Consider the following 15,595-nt stretch of genomic DNA (forward strand, 5'->3'; position numbering starts at 1 on the left):
GAAGCAAGCACCCAAGTCTGCTGCTCTTGTCTGATGTGTTCACATGATTTGTAGATCTTTCTCCCTTTCCCCTGGGATCAGCAGCAGCAGTGTTCATAAAGATATATGGGAAATCACATAGTATATGCAAGGAAGGAAGCCTACCCTGAGTCCCATAGTTTAGATATCTCAAGTTTGTTTGTTGTTTTTTTTTTAAAAAAAAAGGCATCTAGCCACAGGCAACAAACATACTTTTAATTGTCTAAGTCATTGTCGTTCTGTGTGCCCATGTACACATGTATGTGGAAGCTGTACGTAAGTACATTTTCTGTCTGTAAAATACACTGGAGAAGCAGCAAGACAGGCTGAGCCGCAGATAGTAGACATTTACATGGCAAAGCTACTGCTAATAATTAGGGAAGGAATACCTGTGTCCTTTGCTACTTGGAAGCTACAGCTATTGAAGGGCCAGCAGACTGTGTAGAGCTGTACACTCTCACCCATATTCTTTCTGAACCAAGAGTTAATTTCTTGTTGACAATCGTCATCATCTTTGGTGTCATTATAAGATCAGGTATGGCATACTGATTAAAAATCCCAAGTAGGGCCAGGCACAGTGGCGCACGCCTTTGATCCCAGCACTTGGGAAATAGAGGCAGGTAGATCTCTGTTGCATTTAAGGACAGTATGGTCTACATAGTGAGTTTCAGGACAGCCGGGGCTACATAGTGAGACCCTTTCTCAGAAGATGAAGAAGAGGAAGAGGGGGGAGGAGGAGGAGGAGGAGGAGGAAAGAGGGAAGAGGGAGGAGGAGGGAGGAGGAGGAGGGAAGAGGGAAGAGGAGGGAGGAGGAGGAGGAGGAGGAAGAGGAGGAGGGAAGAAGAGGAGAAGTAGACAATCCCAAATAGAACTGAGAAGGTTGAGCTGAGCAAAAGAGGGATTTTTCGATGTTTCTTTTAACAGTGCATTGAAAAACCCCACAGACACTGAGTTTTGACAGGGCCTTCCTACCATCTCTGTGGTTGACAAGAAAATGATAATGCTTTCTTTGGCTCTCCAGAGCTGCAAGAAGAGCCACAGCACCCCCTCTGGTGTAGAATGGCTCTCGACAGGACTGACGGGGACAGAAATTAATAGGCTTCCCATTGTTCTCTGCATTTTTGCCAGGATATTTCATTAGTGTAAACAGTGAACCCTTTGTCATCTTGCCTCACCGCTTGAGCTTGGTGATTCTCAATTCTGGTGGAGGACGGAGGTGGCAGGCACGAGACAGCCACTGATTATTGGAAGCAGAAGCCTTGCTGACCAGTATGAGATTAACTGCTCCTTTGCGGTTTTTATTCTAGGGCATTAGCACTGTCCGGTTATCTTGCTTTGGTTGAGAAATTCAGGACAATAGCAGTGCTGATGGTAATGTTGGCAATTTTCCTGTTTGTTTTGCAGGTCACGGCCAGGGGCTTCGGGCCACTGCTACAGTTTGCCTACACTGCCAAGCTGTTACTCAGCAGAGAGAACATCCGTGAGGTCATCCGCTGTGCCGAGTTCCTGCGCATGCACAATCTGGAGGACTCCTGCTTCAGCTTCCTGCAGACTCAGCTCCTGAACCGGGAGGATGGCCTGTTTGTGTGCAGAAAGGACAGTGCGTGCCAGCGCCCCCAAGAGGACCATGGGAACTCTGCAGGAGAAGAGGAGGAAGAAGAAGAGACGATGGACTCAGAGACTGCTAGGATGGCTTGCACCACAGACCAGATGCTCCCAGACCCCATCAGCTTTGAGGCCACTGCCATCCCAGTAGCAGAGAAAGAAGAAGCCTTGCTCCCTGAGTCTGAGGTACCCACAGACACCAAGGAAAACTCAGAAAAGGGTGCATTGACACAGTACCCTAGATATAAGAAGTACCAGCTTGCATGTACCAAGAATGTCTACAGTGCACCCTCACACGGTACCTCAGGGTTTGCAAGCACATTCAGTGAAGACAGTCCTGGCAATAGCCTCAAGCCAGGGCTCTCCATGGGACAGATTAAAAGTGAGCCACCCAATGAGGAGACCGAGGAGGAGAGCATCACACTCTGCCTGTCAGGAGATGAAACTGACATCAAAGACAGACCAAGTGATGTCGAGATGGACCGAAAACAGCCTAGCCCTGCCCCTACCCCCAGTACCCCTACTGGAGCCACCTGCCTGGACAGATCCAGGAGTGTGGCCTCGCCTTCCTGTCTGCGGTCTCTATTCAGTATAACAAAAGGTGTGGAGTCAACTGGCCTGCCCAGTACATCCCAGCAACACTTTGTCAGGAGTTCAGCATGCCCTTTTAACAAGGGCATCTCTCAGGGTGACCTTAAAACTGATTACACCCCTTTGGCAGGGAATTATGGACAGCCCCATGTGGGCCAGAAGGATGTGTCCAACTTCGCAATGGGGTCGCCACTCAGGGGGCCTGGGCCGGAGACTCTCTGTAAACAGGAGGGAGAGCTGGACCGCAGGAGTGTCATCTTCTCCGCAAGCACGTGTGACCAACCGAACACTCCAGTGCATTCATATTCTGTGGTGAGCAGTTTGGACAAAGACCTTTCGGAGCCGGTGCCAAAAAGTCTATGGGTGGGAGCTGGCCAGTCCCTCCCCAGCTCCCAGGCCTACTCCCACAGCGGGCTGGTGGCCGACCACTTGCCAGGAAGGATACGGCCCAACACCAGCTGCCCGGTGCCAATCAAAGTCTGTCCTCGCTCGCCTCCGCTCGAGACCAGAACCAGGACCTCCAGCTCCTGCTCCTCCTATTCCTACGCAGAGGATGGGAGCGGGGGCTCACCCTGCAGCCTCCCTCTCTGCGAGTTTTCCTCTTCACCCTGTTCCCAGGGAGCCAGATTCCTTGCCACGGAACATCAGGAACCAGGCCTGATGGGAGATGGAATGTACACCCAAGTCCGACCCCAAATTAAATGTGAGCAGTCTTACGGAACCAATTCCAGTGACGAATCCGGATCATTCTCGGAAGCAGACAGTGAGTCGTGTCCTGTGCAGGACAGGGGCCAGGAGGTAGGGAATCCACATAAATTCAAGCGTATGACCTGCTATCTCAGTCCTTTACCTGAATTTTTCGTCTCCCCAAGCATCACTCTCGGATCATTCTTATATGTTGTCATAGTTAGGGTTTTATTGCTCTGACTAAACACCATGACCAAAAAGCAACTTGAGGAGGAAGGAGTTTATTTGGTTTACACATCTATGTTTCTGTTTATCATCAAAGGAAGTCAGGACAGGAATTCAAACAGGGCAGGAACCTGGAGGCAGGAGCTGATGCAGAGCCATGGAGGGCTGCTGCTTCCTGGCTTGCTCCTCCTCGAGGCTTGCTCAGCCTGCTTTCTTATAGCACCAAGGACTACCTCCCTGGGGGTGACACCACCCACAATGGGATGGGCCCTCCTCCATCAACGACTAATTTAACAAAATACCCTCCAGCCAGATCTTCTGGAGGCATTTCCTCAATTAAGGGTCCCTCCTTCCAGATAGCTCTAGTTTGTGTGTCCAGCTGACGTGAGATCAGCCAGCCCAGGTGTCAGGTTTAAAGGTGACCATAAATGGTCTGGTGACAGTAAACAGTCTGTCCCTTCCTTAGAGGCAGGATACTGCAGTGTGATTCAGAGTCAGCCACTTCGGCCTTAGAAAGCTCTTTATTTCTAACCTGGATTCCAGTGCTCAATGAGCAGAGGCTGGCTGAATGCAGTGACGTAGGGTTCAGATACTTTTAGTCTCCACCCCTTTTCCTCCGCTGCCGCCACACCCCTCTCTTCCACCTACTTTGGAAGAACGACCTTGTGTTTGCTTTTGCCCCTTCAGTGCGAAGGAAAATGAAGAAGCTCTTTCAAACAGATTAATTGGAAGTGAGTAGATCCTCACAAATGTGCTTTTCCTGCACCTTATAAGTATTTCTTGTCAATAGAAGACTCCAGGGTGACCCTGTGTGTTTCACAGTGCATGACAGAATGCTCATCATCCATCTTGGGATCCATCCGGAAGTGCCTTGTTGGCACACATAACTGTCAGGGCTTGTTTCTTTCCCAGGGTCCCACAAATGGAAAGAAGTCATCTATGTGGTGACTAGGTTTTGTCCAGCCTGAAAGCATTGTGCTCTGTGGATAAAAGGCATCTAATGGCTTCATCTGTGGCTCACTGTTTCTGGGAGTGGACGTGGGGACAGCACTGGCTACAGCAGAAGCAAGACTCACATGACTATTAGAAAGAGGAATGGGAGTCCCAGAGGTCCCTAGTTCACTAGTAATTTGAATGTTCCCTAGACAAACCTAAGCATGTCTAGGTCATGACCTGGTACCCACTGCAGTGCCTGACTGACGGAGAACCAGCTAAAGACTGAGACTGTGTCTCACACCCGTCTCAGGAGCAGAAGTGAGCAAACCCAGTGGTAGGTCCTGCCCCTGTGTCTGAAGAACACAGAAAAGAGAAACACAGGTTGGGAATCTGACTTCATGATATGGTGCCAGCCTACCAGGACCTGGCTCTGGAAATCCATTTTAAGAATGAAAGGAAGGGAGAGAAGAGAGTTAGGACAGGAGGGAGGCGGCTGCTCATGAGACCGGCAAGCTCAGTGTTGGTCTGCTCTTCAGATATCAGCCTCTTACGCAGCAAAGATTAACTCTAGATGGCAGAGATGCCTCATGAGGTGAGGTAGCCACAGAGCCGTGTGCGATGTATTCAGCGTCCACAAGCTGGCGGGCAGAACGCACGCACATGGGCTTCAGCTTCAGACACCGAAAATGAACTCCAGAGTTGCCTCAAGCTAGCTTGCAGACACACCCTGGGTTCACTTCCTCTTTGCTAGTCAGCCTGGTCCCTGCTTTCCTGTTACTGTCTAGCAGAAATAGAGAGACTGAAAAACTCCCTGAAAAGGGTTTAATTTAAGAAATAGAAATTATGAAGGAAATCTGAATGGGAACTGTTCCTATTCGAATCTTACCTGTTCAGTTTGGGATTGGGTTGCTATCAGTGCCCAAGACGCAGCAGCCCTGTTCCCAGCCTTTAGGGGCAAGGCTTCCTAAAACCAAGGATAGGTGTGTGTTCTCTCCTCTTGGGTTCTTCCTTCGCACAGCCTTTGTGAGGTTTGCTTCTTGTCCCTAACTGTCCTTAAGTGTGCCTCATGCAGAAAGCTAGTCTTTGAGTCCTGCTCATCCCACAGCTGATTTTACCAAGGACTGGTAGAGGAAGCACAGATGCCTCTGAGTCTTCACTGTGTCTCAAAATGAAGTTACGTTCCTTAGGAACTGTCAGTTTTGAATACCCAACGCCCATCCACAAGAGCACATGTCTGTTGTTGTTTTCTTTGTTTTTGTTTTGTTTTTCTGATTGGGCTCTGTCCATCTCCGCCTTAGAACTACAGGGTGAGGATTCATTCAGCCTGTGAAATAGCCACGAATAGGACTAATCTCTCCTTGCATTTAATTTTTATCTTTACTTTTCAAAACGAACGTGTTGTTCACTCATAAGCAGTAAAAGACACATTTGCCAAAACTCGATGGCATTTCATGAGTCACACTCCAACACTCTTGTTAGCTTGTGTTAGGCAAGAGGACGATGGCAAAGCTGAAGAGCATGTGTGTGTGTGTGTGTGTGTGTGTGTGTGTGTGTGTGTGTGTGTGTGTGGTCCCGCTCCCCCAACCTCACCCCACTCCCCAATAAAGGGATTTATTTTCTCATAACCACCCACATCCTCAGCACAATGGCCCCCCTGGGAGTCAGTGACTTGCTTCAGGAGTTACTTGGCCTAGATAGATGGTCTGCCCAAAAAGTACACTGAAATCCCATGAGTTTTAACTTGTTTTCTTGAACTGATCCATTAAAAAAAAAACCACCAGCAACTTTGTAGGATTCTGTGCATCGTGCTCTTAGGTGAGGTTTAGGTGTTTTCTTCCAAGTAAACCAGGAGAGACAACCGAGTCTGAAACATCCTGGGTCCCCTTTCTGAAGCAGCTGCCACCAAAGCCTGTAAGGAGCTTGGATGTTGGACCAGAAGAAAAACGTTAGCATATCTTCTGTAGACTCTATCGCCGAGGTAAATGACTATCCTCGTTCATGTGACACAGGCTTCCCCCATCCTTTTTACCCTAGCCTAGCTTTGAAAAGGCTTAAATTATTGGGTTGGAAAGTTGGAAAGTACTGGCTGCTGTTTCAGAGGACCAAGGTTCAGTTCCCAGCACCCACACTCATGGGTGGCTTACAGTCTTCTGTAACTCTGGCCTCAGCAAAACACTACATACACATGGTGCACAGACCAGACACACAACGCAGGCAAAACAACTATACACACAAAGAAAAATAACAAATTTTTAAATGAAATATAATTTCCATACCATAAAATGTACCCTATTAGAATAAAAATTCCAGTGTTTTTAATATTTTCACCGTGTTACGCAGCTGTCTTCAGTTTTTGGCTTCAGCATGTTTTCTTTGCCTCGGGAGGAGTACTGTCCCCAGTAGCAGGTCCTCCTCATGGCTTCTTTCTCTCCAACCCAGGCACCACTAACTGCCTCTATCCTGTACTAGATGTTTTGTATAAATGGTATTTGAGTTTCTTTTTTTTTTTTCAAATAGGATATCATTTTCAAAATGTATCCCTCCCATAGCTAACATACACCATTGTATTTAGCTCCACATTCTGATTGCTGATAAATTGTGTTAAGTCCTGCAGCATTTTATTGATCCATCATTGCTTGAGGGGGTTTGGCGGGTTCCACTTTCTGGATGTTTCTGAGGAATGGTGCTATGAACATTTGCATGCAAGGGTTTTGAGGAAAAGCTTCCAGTTTATTCATCAGGTACCTCTGAGTGGAATTGCTGTGTCACGTGATGACTCTGTATGTGACCGTGGAGGAAACTATTCAGTCACTTCCCAAGGCAGCCCTACCAGTTTTACATTCCCTCCATCGGGCTGACTTTTCTTCTCACTACTAATACTTAACTCTTCTCTGTGTGTCTGTCTAATGGATGTGACATGGCATCTCCTTAGGTTTACAAGTTTGATTTTAGATTTTGAAAGCTGTACAGAAGTCACAATCATTTTCTGAGCGGTACATGCCCTAGTAAATACCCAAAGCATTTCTATTGTGAGGTTAATAAAGAAACACTGGGAAGATGGTTTATTTCCCTATCCAAAGGTACTGATTAGTTGGACTTCCTTTATTAGCATGCTTCATTTGGAAAGGAATAAAAATATATGAAAGTGCCCAGGTATAATGGCATATAGCTTATAATCCCAGCATTTAGGAGGGTCACAAGTTCAAGGCCAGCCTGAACTGTAAGGACTTGTGTTAAACAAAACAAAATGAAAAAAAGGTGGGGAGGGAGCAGAAGAGCAACCAGTGAAATAGCACAGAGAAGCCATGAGTAATTCTTTTCACCAGGGTGATAACTTGGATAGTCTGTTGTCTTTTTTTCTTCCTTTTTTTATATTTTTAAACCATTGTTCCGTTATTCTTTGACAATTTCATACACAAATATAATATACTTTAGTATTTTTTGTGGGAGACAACATCTCTTTACATAGCCCTGGCTATTCTATAACTGAATCTATAGACCAGGCTGGCCTCTAACTCACAGAAACCTGCCTATACCTCCCAAGTGCTGGGATTAGAGGTGTGCACTAATACCATACCATAAATTTTTGATCATCTTCAACCCCAATTACCATCTCTCAACCCCCCTCACCCTCCCACTGAACCCCTTCTTCTTCTCAACTGACTTAGCTTTCTGTGCAAGATTTTTACAATTTGTTTCTGTAGTTCAGTAAATGAAGCATGATTTTACAAGTAAGTGTCTGTAATTGGTCTGCTTAATAAAAACGCGACTTTGAATGGCAGCATAGGACTGTATTCATGATTAAAACAGTGTTTTCATGTTGTCTAGAACATGCTCAGTGTTTGGAATTCCTAATGTTAGATGCCTGGAAGAGGAAGCCATTTGACACTCACCACACTCACAAGGCAATTCCTTTCTATTACCTGATTTTATTCTTCATAGCTAGCCCAGAAGCTGCGTGGGGCAAGTATTATCTCTGACTCACAGAACCTCAAGAGGTCTGGGACACAGAGAATAGGTTCCCTGGGACCACAGCGCTAATTCCTTGTGGTCTTAGGAGAGAATCCCAGGTATCCTGGAAATAACAATCAGAAAGACAGTGATGCAGACACATCTCTTGGTCTTGGAGAGCCATGGCCTCCAAGGTGCCCACTCAGCCTGGCCCTGTGTGCCTGTGCCTTCCACTCATGTCTGATAAGAACAAAATATAGAAGCAGGAATGGTTTCACAGGCCACTCTTCTTCTGAGACTCCAAGAGAAAACAGATTCTTGTTTTGGGCTTTTGCTTCAAAATCTACTTCTCCACCCCTTCTTCAGTAGTCACAATTCCATAAAAACTGTGCAGTGCAAACGTGGAGAAATGTAGAGAAATGGCCACAGCAGCGTTAGCATTCTTTAAGAGTGGGAACCCTTCGTCTTTTGCCTCGTATTTGAATTCTTTTATAGGAAATTAGGTTTTCAATTATATTTTAACGGGAATGGTGAAAATGGCTTAGACTGGAGAATGTGAGCAGTTGTTAGCAGCCAGTTTTCTGTTCGATGAGAAGGATACTCTGCATCCCAGCCCTCCCTGCAGCCTGCCCAGCTTCCCTGGTCCATGCTTTCTCTCTGGCCATGTAGATATGCTGAGACGGCAGATTTAGGTCTCATGCACCATTCAGAAGGCTCTCTGCCCTTTGCCATCTCTGGGTCAGAGGTCCCTGGTGACACTGCAGGAATCTCTTTCACAGACTGCTAAAAAGCTAGGATTCCCATCAATTCTAACCTTCCTCTGGGCATTGTTGGTGAGCAGTGTAGGTCCCATACTGGAAAATGACCTCTAATCCTGCATTTCCTGTGGGTTCCAGAGGCAGGGAAAGAGTCAGCACTTTGGCAAGACTGGTACGACCAACAAGAACATATTGTGCAAACCACAGAGGTGGCCTGTAGTGTCCTCTTTTGCATTTGGCATGCTGACTCAGTGGCTATTCCTCAGTCTCCGAGCTTTAACAGAGAACCAAAGCAGTTCACAACTACAGAGATTCATCACCTACAAAATCCACAGGCGTGTCTATCATGCAGCCTTCCTGACCAGAGACTCCACTGGATATAACTACAGACCATTCTGACAGGTGGCGGTGAGGGTTGGCAGAATGTTTCATGGTGTCATATTGTCTATTCTGTGCTGTCTCTGGGGGCCTGGAGAGTAAACACCTCTGATGAGAAGTACATTCTGGAAGGATATGTTATGCAGAAGCACTGACTAAAACGTCAAGGCATTATGAGCCTTGTGTAGGTTGTGTTAATCTCCTGGAGGAAAGAGCAGAGGCATGAGCCTTCTCGGAGCTGTTCAGCTTTTCAAGGCCCTGCCACATGACCTGGTTTTCAGCCCTGTGTGGGGGAACATTTGTGCACACAAAGGCTTGTGAGGCTATTCCTCCGTAAAGGCCTGGGGCTGCTCGTCATCTCTAGGAATGCCCTTTGGCTTGGAAACAGCAAAGGGTCGTGGTTAAGCCTCTGTGCCCCTTGCAGAACAAGCCAGGGGCTCCCACCTGCTGGTCGATGTAAGTTCTTCCTTGCTGTATGGCTAGCAGATCCACCACAAGAGTGAGGGATCCCTTCCCCCTGGCAGAAAAGAAGGTGTACGGTTGACTATTTTCTTCTCCACTCACCCTATTTAAGAAAGCAACTTGATTGCAACAGCCCTGATGAAACTTCATGTGGAGTTTGCTTTTGTTCCAAGGACTTTGACACTGCTGTTGTTGATTTTCCCTTTCCCCTGCCAACCTTCCATCCTATCTACCTGGTCTGTGTTTGCTGTCTAGATGGCTTTGAATACAGTAGCGCTTAGTGAGGAAGCCCTTTAGACTTTGTGATCTGCACTGTTGCATGTTTTCTTTCTGAAAGTAAGCAAATACAGTCGGGGCTGAAGTAGGATAGCTCTGCTGGAGATGGCTCTGCTGTCAGCGGAAATAGGAATCCCCTGAGCCCCGAGAGTGCACAGCCTTTGTGATGCCCAAATGCTGTGTCTCCAGCTGATGATCTCAGTGCTGCTGAGGCACCATGTAGGATCTGAGTATCTATTATCCAAAGCTTATAGAAGGGAAGGAAACCGTCCTCTGTATCATTAGAAGCCTAGCAGGAACACAGCCCCACAGGCAAAGGCCTCTCCAAGAGCCTGAAAAGGAGCCATTTGTCCTGGAGGCTCGTCTTTAACACTCAGAGCAGCGCTGAACCCACAGTGGTATAATATGTTCCACTGTAGTTTCATGGTCTCGGGTCAGAGTTTTACAGGTATCATGGGACCACATTCACCACGTGGGATTCATATCAGAGCATCCTTTGGGAGCCTTCAGCAGTGCCACATGGAGTGAGCTCATGGCTAGGAAGTAATCCGACAAAGAATTTTCACCTGGCCCTAGGAAAGCCAGCTGATTCTTTAGTGTGCTTGCCTTTGTGCATGGTGATCAACTGGCACAAATACCAGGACTGGGCCTCGTGACAGTCTGATGCAACCGACAAATAATTCCTGAGTTCAGGGTAGACTAGCCGTATCCTTGACCTCTGAAGAACAGACTCAGCACCCCACCCTCTGAATACTAACAGGAAGTTCTTCATTAATAAACCCAGGCCCACATGCTTTTTCTGGTGACTCTTTTTCCTGAGAACTCTATGAGATCAATGGGCACATCCTACGTGTCTCACAAGCCTTTTGTGAGGGGTCATCTGAATCGTGGTATACCAGAACAATAACATAAGCCTTAGATTTTAATTTTTCATTATTGTAATTTTTATAAATAACTTTTATAAATTACATTAGAAATATTTTATATACTGGGATAAATGACGTGTTCTTAAAATTAAACTCATTTGGATTGTTTTGTTTTTTACTTTATTTAATGTGGCCGCTGTCAGTTTTTTGGTTTCTTGTAGGAGTGGGTGTTGGTTTGAGTTTTCTTGAAACAAGTTCTCAGTATTTAGCCTTGGCTGGGCTCACACTCGTAGAGATCCACCTCCTTCTGATGCAAGTGCTGGGATTAAAGGTGTAACACACCACACCTGACTGACATACACTTGCAAATTTAGCCTACCTGACTGATATTAGTATTAAAGGGTAGCCTAGCATCTGACATTCAGACTTACAGCGCCATCTGCTGGCCAAGCCCAAAAATTGAATATGAGAAAAAAAATTAAGCAACCTGAGCTGGTATAATAGTCTGGGCTGGCCTCTAACTCCACATGCATCTGAGGATGGCCTTAAGCCTCCTGCCTCCACCTCCTCCCGAGTGCTAAGATCACTGAGGCTGTAGCTTTACAGGAGTTGCAGAAACAGATCTAACTGCAGAAGTTTCCATACCATCAGCACTGCCTTGGCAAGGGCAGAGAAACGCTGTTGAAAGTCACAGACCTGAACCCTCAGCCCCATGGAGACTGGCGAGGCCCTAGAAAGAGAGCCTGCGTTCACTCTCACCTTCCGCATCAGGCACAAATCAATTGTTCTTTTATTTAAAAAAAAAATTAGGGGGCTGGAGAGATGGCTCAGCGGTTAAGAGCACTGACTGCTCTTCCAGAGGTCCTGAGTTCAAATCCCAGCAACCACATGGTGGCTCACAACCATCCGTAATGAGATTGGATGCCCTCTTCTGGTGTGTCTGAAGACAGCTACAGTGTACTCATAAAATAAAATAAATAAATAAATCTTTAAAAAAAAAAAAAAATTAGGGTCTCCTGTTGTCCAGGCTCAAATTCAGTTTGTCAGTTTGTAGGTGAGGATGACCTTGAATTCCTAATTTTTATGCCTCCACTTCTGGGTTTATAGACAAGTACCACTGCCTGCATCAGATCTCCATAGTTGCCGTTCTCACTGAATAATACATACCAAAATTAAACAACAAAAGACATCTCCAAAGTCATGTCATTCTCTCTTTATTGTTGTGGAGTTTATTTATTTATTTTTATTTTATGTGTATGGTTGTTTACCTGTGTGTATGTCTGTCTATGTACCACATGTGTGTCTGGGACCAACAGAGGTCAGAAGAGGGTATTGGATTCCCTGAAACTGGAGCCACAGATGATTGTGAACTGCCGTGTGTGTGTGTGTGTGTGTGTGTGTGTGTGTCTGTGCTAGAAATCAAACTCAAACCTGGGTCCTCTGGAAAAACAGCGGGCGGGTACTCTTAACTACTAAGCCGTCTCTCCAGCTCCTGCCATCCTCTCTTTAAAAAATATTTACTATGACTTGTCAAGGACTTGAAAGTAGGAATTGTGCCTAAACCTTAATGGCTTACAGTAGCAGTGATCTCTCAAGAACTCTTACACTTTCTGCGTGTCAGGAACTGGCCCTTAGGAGCATTTCTGGCTGAAGTCAGGTGTTGACTGGAGCTACAGTCCTCTGCAGGTCTCACTAGCTTTAAGCATTCACTTCTGGGCTGGCGAGGTGCTTCACTGGGTAAAAGGTGCTGGCCTCTAAGCATGCAACCTGAGTCTGATTCCCAGGACCTGCTTAGCTAGAGGAGAGAACTGAGTTCAAAATAAATAAATAAAACCTAATAAACAATGAGTGTACTTCCATTCACGGAACTGGCAAGATAGTGCTGTGAGCTGGAGATGCCAGGTCTGCCCTACCGAGCAGCCAGTGAACCAGGACTAAATAGAACTCTCAGTGCCCTTCAAGGCTTAGCCTCAAGAACACATAATGCCATCCACTGAGATGTGTTTATCAGAACAAAGGAATGTACACCCTGACAGAGGAATAACAGAATTATACTGTAAAAGGAAACTTAATTTTAAAAAACATATTGACTAAGTGCCTAGCATAACGCTAACCTGAGAATCAGACCTTGTTTTGCGAGAGGAAACTGAGGTTCAGAGGGGTGATGTCACCCCCCTGAATTCTCCTGCTGTGTGAGAACTAAACCCTAGCTCTGACTCCTCCTATCCAGGATGTTGTTTTTGTGTTCTGTGTAAATCAAAAAGACTCTCGCTGACTAGTGAATCTTTCCAGTGACTACAAGGTGTGCTGGGCTCCATCTTCCAGGTCTTTATCTCAGTCCTTAGAAGATCACTTTGGCCATTTTGTTGAATCCCAGTTATGTGTCTTGTAGATAAACCATAGTCTTCCTTACAAAAGTTCTACAACATTGAAAGAACTAACACAGTTTCCAATATTGTCAATGCCATTTGTTTCAAGAACCTCGGGAATAATAACATTATAATCTGTATATGCTGCTTTGTGTGTTTTGTGCTGTGTGTGTGTGTGTGTGTGTGTGTGTGTGTGTGTGTGTGTGTGTGTGTGTGTGTGTTGAGACAAGGTCTCACTATGTAGGCCAGACTGGCTTCCCACTTACTATGTAGCCCATGCTATGCCCAGACTCATGGCAATCCTTCTCCTGAATGTTGGGATTAGAGTTATACTCCACCAGGCTGGCTTACTTGTGTTTGTTTGTACGTTTGATTATACGAATATTTCATCTTACTTGTGTTTGAAACAAGAGAGTATTAGTCACTACTTGCTTTCAGTAGTTCCCATATGATTTGCTCATCTTAAAAAGAGGCTTGGAGACTGGAGAGATGGCTCAGCAGTTAAGAGCACTAGCTGCTCTTCCAGAGGGCTCAAATTCAACTCCCAGCTCCTGCGTGATGACTCACAACCAGCTATATAATTCCCATCACAAGGGGTCCAACGCCATCTTCTGGCCTCCGTGGGTACCACACAAACACTCATACACATAAAATTAAAAATAAAATGGAAAAACAAACAAGAAAATGATGTTTGACTGGGCAGGTGGCTCTGCAGTTGATAGTGTGTGCTGCTCCTGCAGAGGACCCAAGTTCAGTTCCCAGTACCCTCTGTAGGCATCTCACAGTTCCCATATCTCCAGCTCCAGGACCTCTTAATACCATCTTGTGGCCTCAGTGGGCACCTGCACTTATGTGTGTGCACATATCAACATGTGCGCATAAACACACACACAATTAAAAAGAAAATCACTTATTTAAATTATTTTATTATTAAAATTTATCTATTAAAATTTTATTTTGCAGTTTTGGTGATATTTCACTTGCCAAAATTTCATTCCAGCTGCTGTAATCCTACTCTGCTGTTCTTGGTTTCAGGTTAAACTTCCTTTTCCTGTGGATCAGATCACAGACCTTCCCAGGAACGACTTCCAGATGATGATTAAAATGCACAAGCTAACCTCAGAACAGTTGGAGTTCATTCACGACATCCGGAGGCGTAGTAAGAACCGCATTGCAGCCCAGCGCTGTCGAAAGAGGAAACTGGATTGTATTCAGAATTTGGAGTGTGAAATACGAAAACTGGTGAGTTGGTGGGCAGGTATTCAGCAACCTAAAGTGACCAAGACTGGTGTGAAGTTATATCAGTTAAAGCTGGAGAAACAGAGGGAGAAACACCCTTCAGGAAAAAACTCAGGATTATTCCCAACAGGGGTCATAAATTTGTATCTGAAATGTACGTGGATGTACACAAGTCTCTCAGGTGCCATGTGGAATTGGCTTCTCTTCATTTTCCCATTTGTATATCATAATAGAGGGTGTCTACTGCATGCATATACAAAAGAAGTCATCTTATAAACTGACTACCACAACTGGTTTTAATAATAGCATTCTGGTCCCTGTAATTGCTGTACACCAGGCAAATATCTAAAACACTATACTGATTTGTTCCTTTGATAAAGCAAGACAACACTGTTTATTCTCCAAACCTTAAATAATACACTGTGTGGTTTGTTTTGCTTTCTAACACAATGACCAAAAGTAGCATGAGGTAGGAAAGGTTTCTTTGGCTTATACATCCCAAGCATAGTCCATCATCAGAGGAAGTCAGGGCAGGAGCCAGAGACGAAGGCTGATGCCAAGGCTATGCAAGAACTCTTCTTACCAGCTTGTTCTCTATGACTTGCTCGGCCTTCTAAGGACCCTGGGACCACCAACCCAGAGCTGGTACCATACACAGTGGGCTGGGCCATATTACTAATCAATAAAACACCCTCAAGGACTTGTCTACAGGCCAGTCTGATGGAAGCAATTACTCTAGCTTGTATCAAGTAAAAAAAAAAAAAAAAGGCAGCACACTGCCTCTCAGTGCTGAACAGGAGTTTCACTCATTCATTACACACATCTGTGACTTCGAGTTTCATGGGTCTTTGGCTTCCGTTTTGGTTTATTATCAGAGAATGCTCCTCTGTAGACCAGATCTGCCTTAAATGAATTCCTCTTCCCCCTGCCACCAGGTGCTGGAGTTATGGGCATGTGCTAGCAGAGGTCCATGTTCTTAACCAAGACATCACTAATATATTCTTCCTTTTCTAAGAGAAGCTAAAACCATGTCACTTATGGCCTCTTGTTTAGCTTCCTCTACAAAGCATACAGGAACACTTTTTAGCTAAGTGGGCCCATAGGGGGGTAGGGCCTAGACAAGGAGCTGTGGCAAAGGGATGGGAAGTTCCTTTCCTAGAACACACTGGCCTTCACTTTTAGACCTCAGGGTTCAGTGGAGAGAGGGCCAGGTTTGCCTGTGTCTCAGTGGAGG

At 45.6% G+C, this 15,595-nt stretch overlaps 1 protein-coding gene across 7 annotated transcripts in view; it reads left to right on the forward strand.

Moving 5' to 3' along the window:
- Bach2 (BTB domain and CNC homolog 2) overlaps window positions 1-15,595 on the forward strand; it is a 335,112-nt gene that overhangs the window by 315,201 nt on the left and 4,316 nt on the right. For all 7 annotated transcript variants that reach the window (XM_028780742.1, XM_028780725.1, XM_028780734.1 and 4 more), the window contains 2 exons: window positions 1,423-3,012; window positions 14,158-14,364. In XM_028780742.1, coding sequence (XP_028636575.1) covers window positions 1,423-3,012; window positions 14,158-14,364 — 1,797 coding nt within the window. The remainder of the gene's footprint in view (window positions 1-1,422; window positions 3,013-14,157; window positions 14,365-15,595) is intronic.

Source organism: Grammomys surdaster, unplaced genomic scaffold (assembly GCF_004785775.1).
Source record: "Grammomys surdaster isolate TR1022 unplaced genomic scaffold, NIH_TR_1.0 97, whole genome shotgun sequence".
NCBI lineage: Eukaryota > Metazoa > Chordata > Mammalia > Rodentia > Muridae > Grammomys > Grammomys surdaster.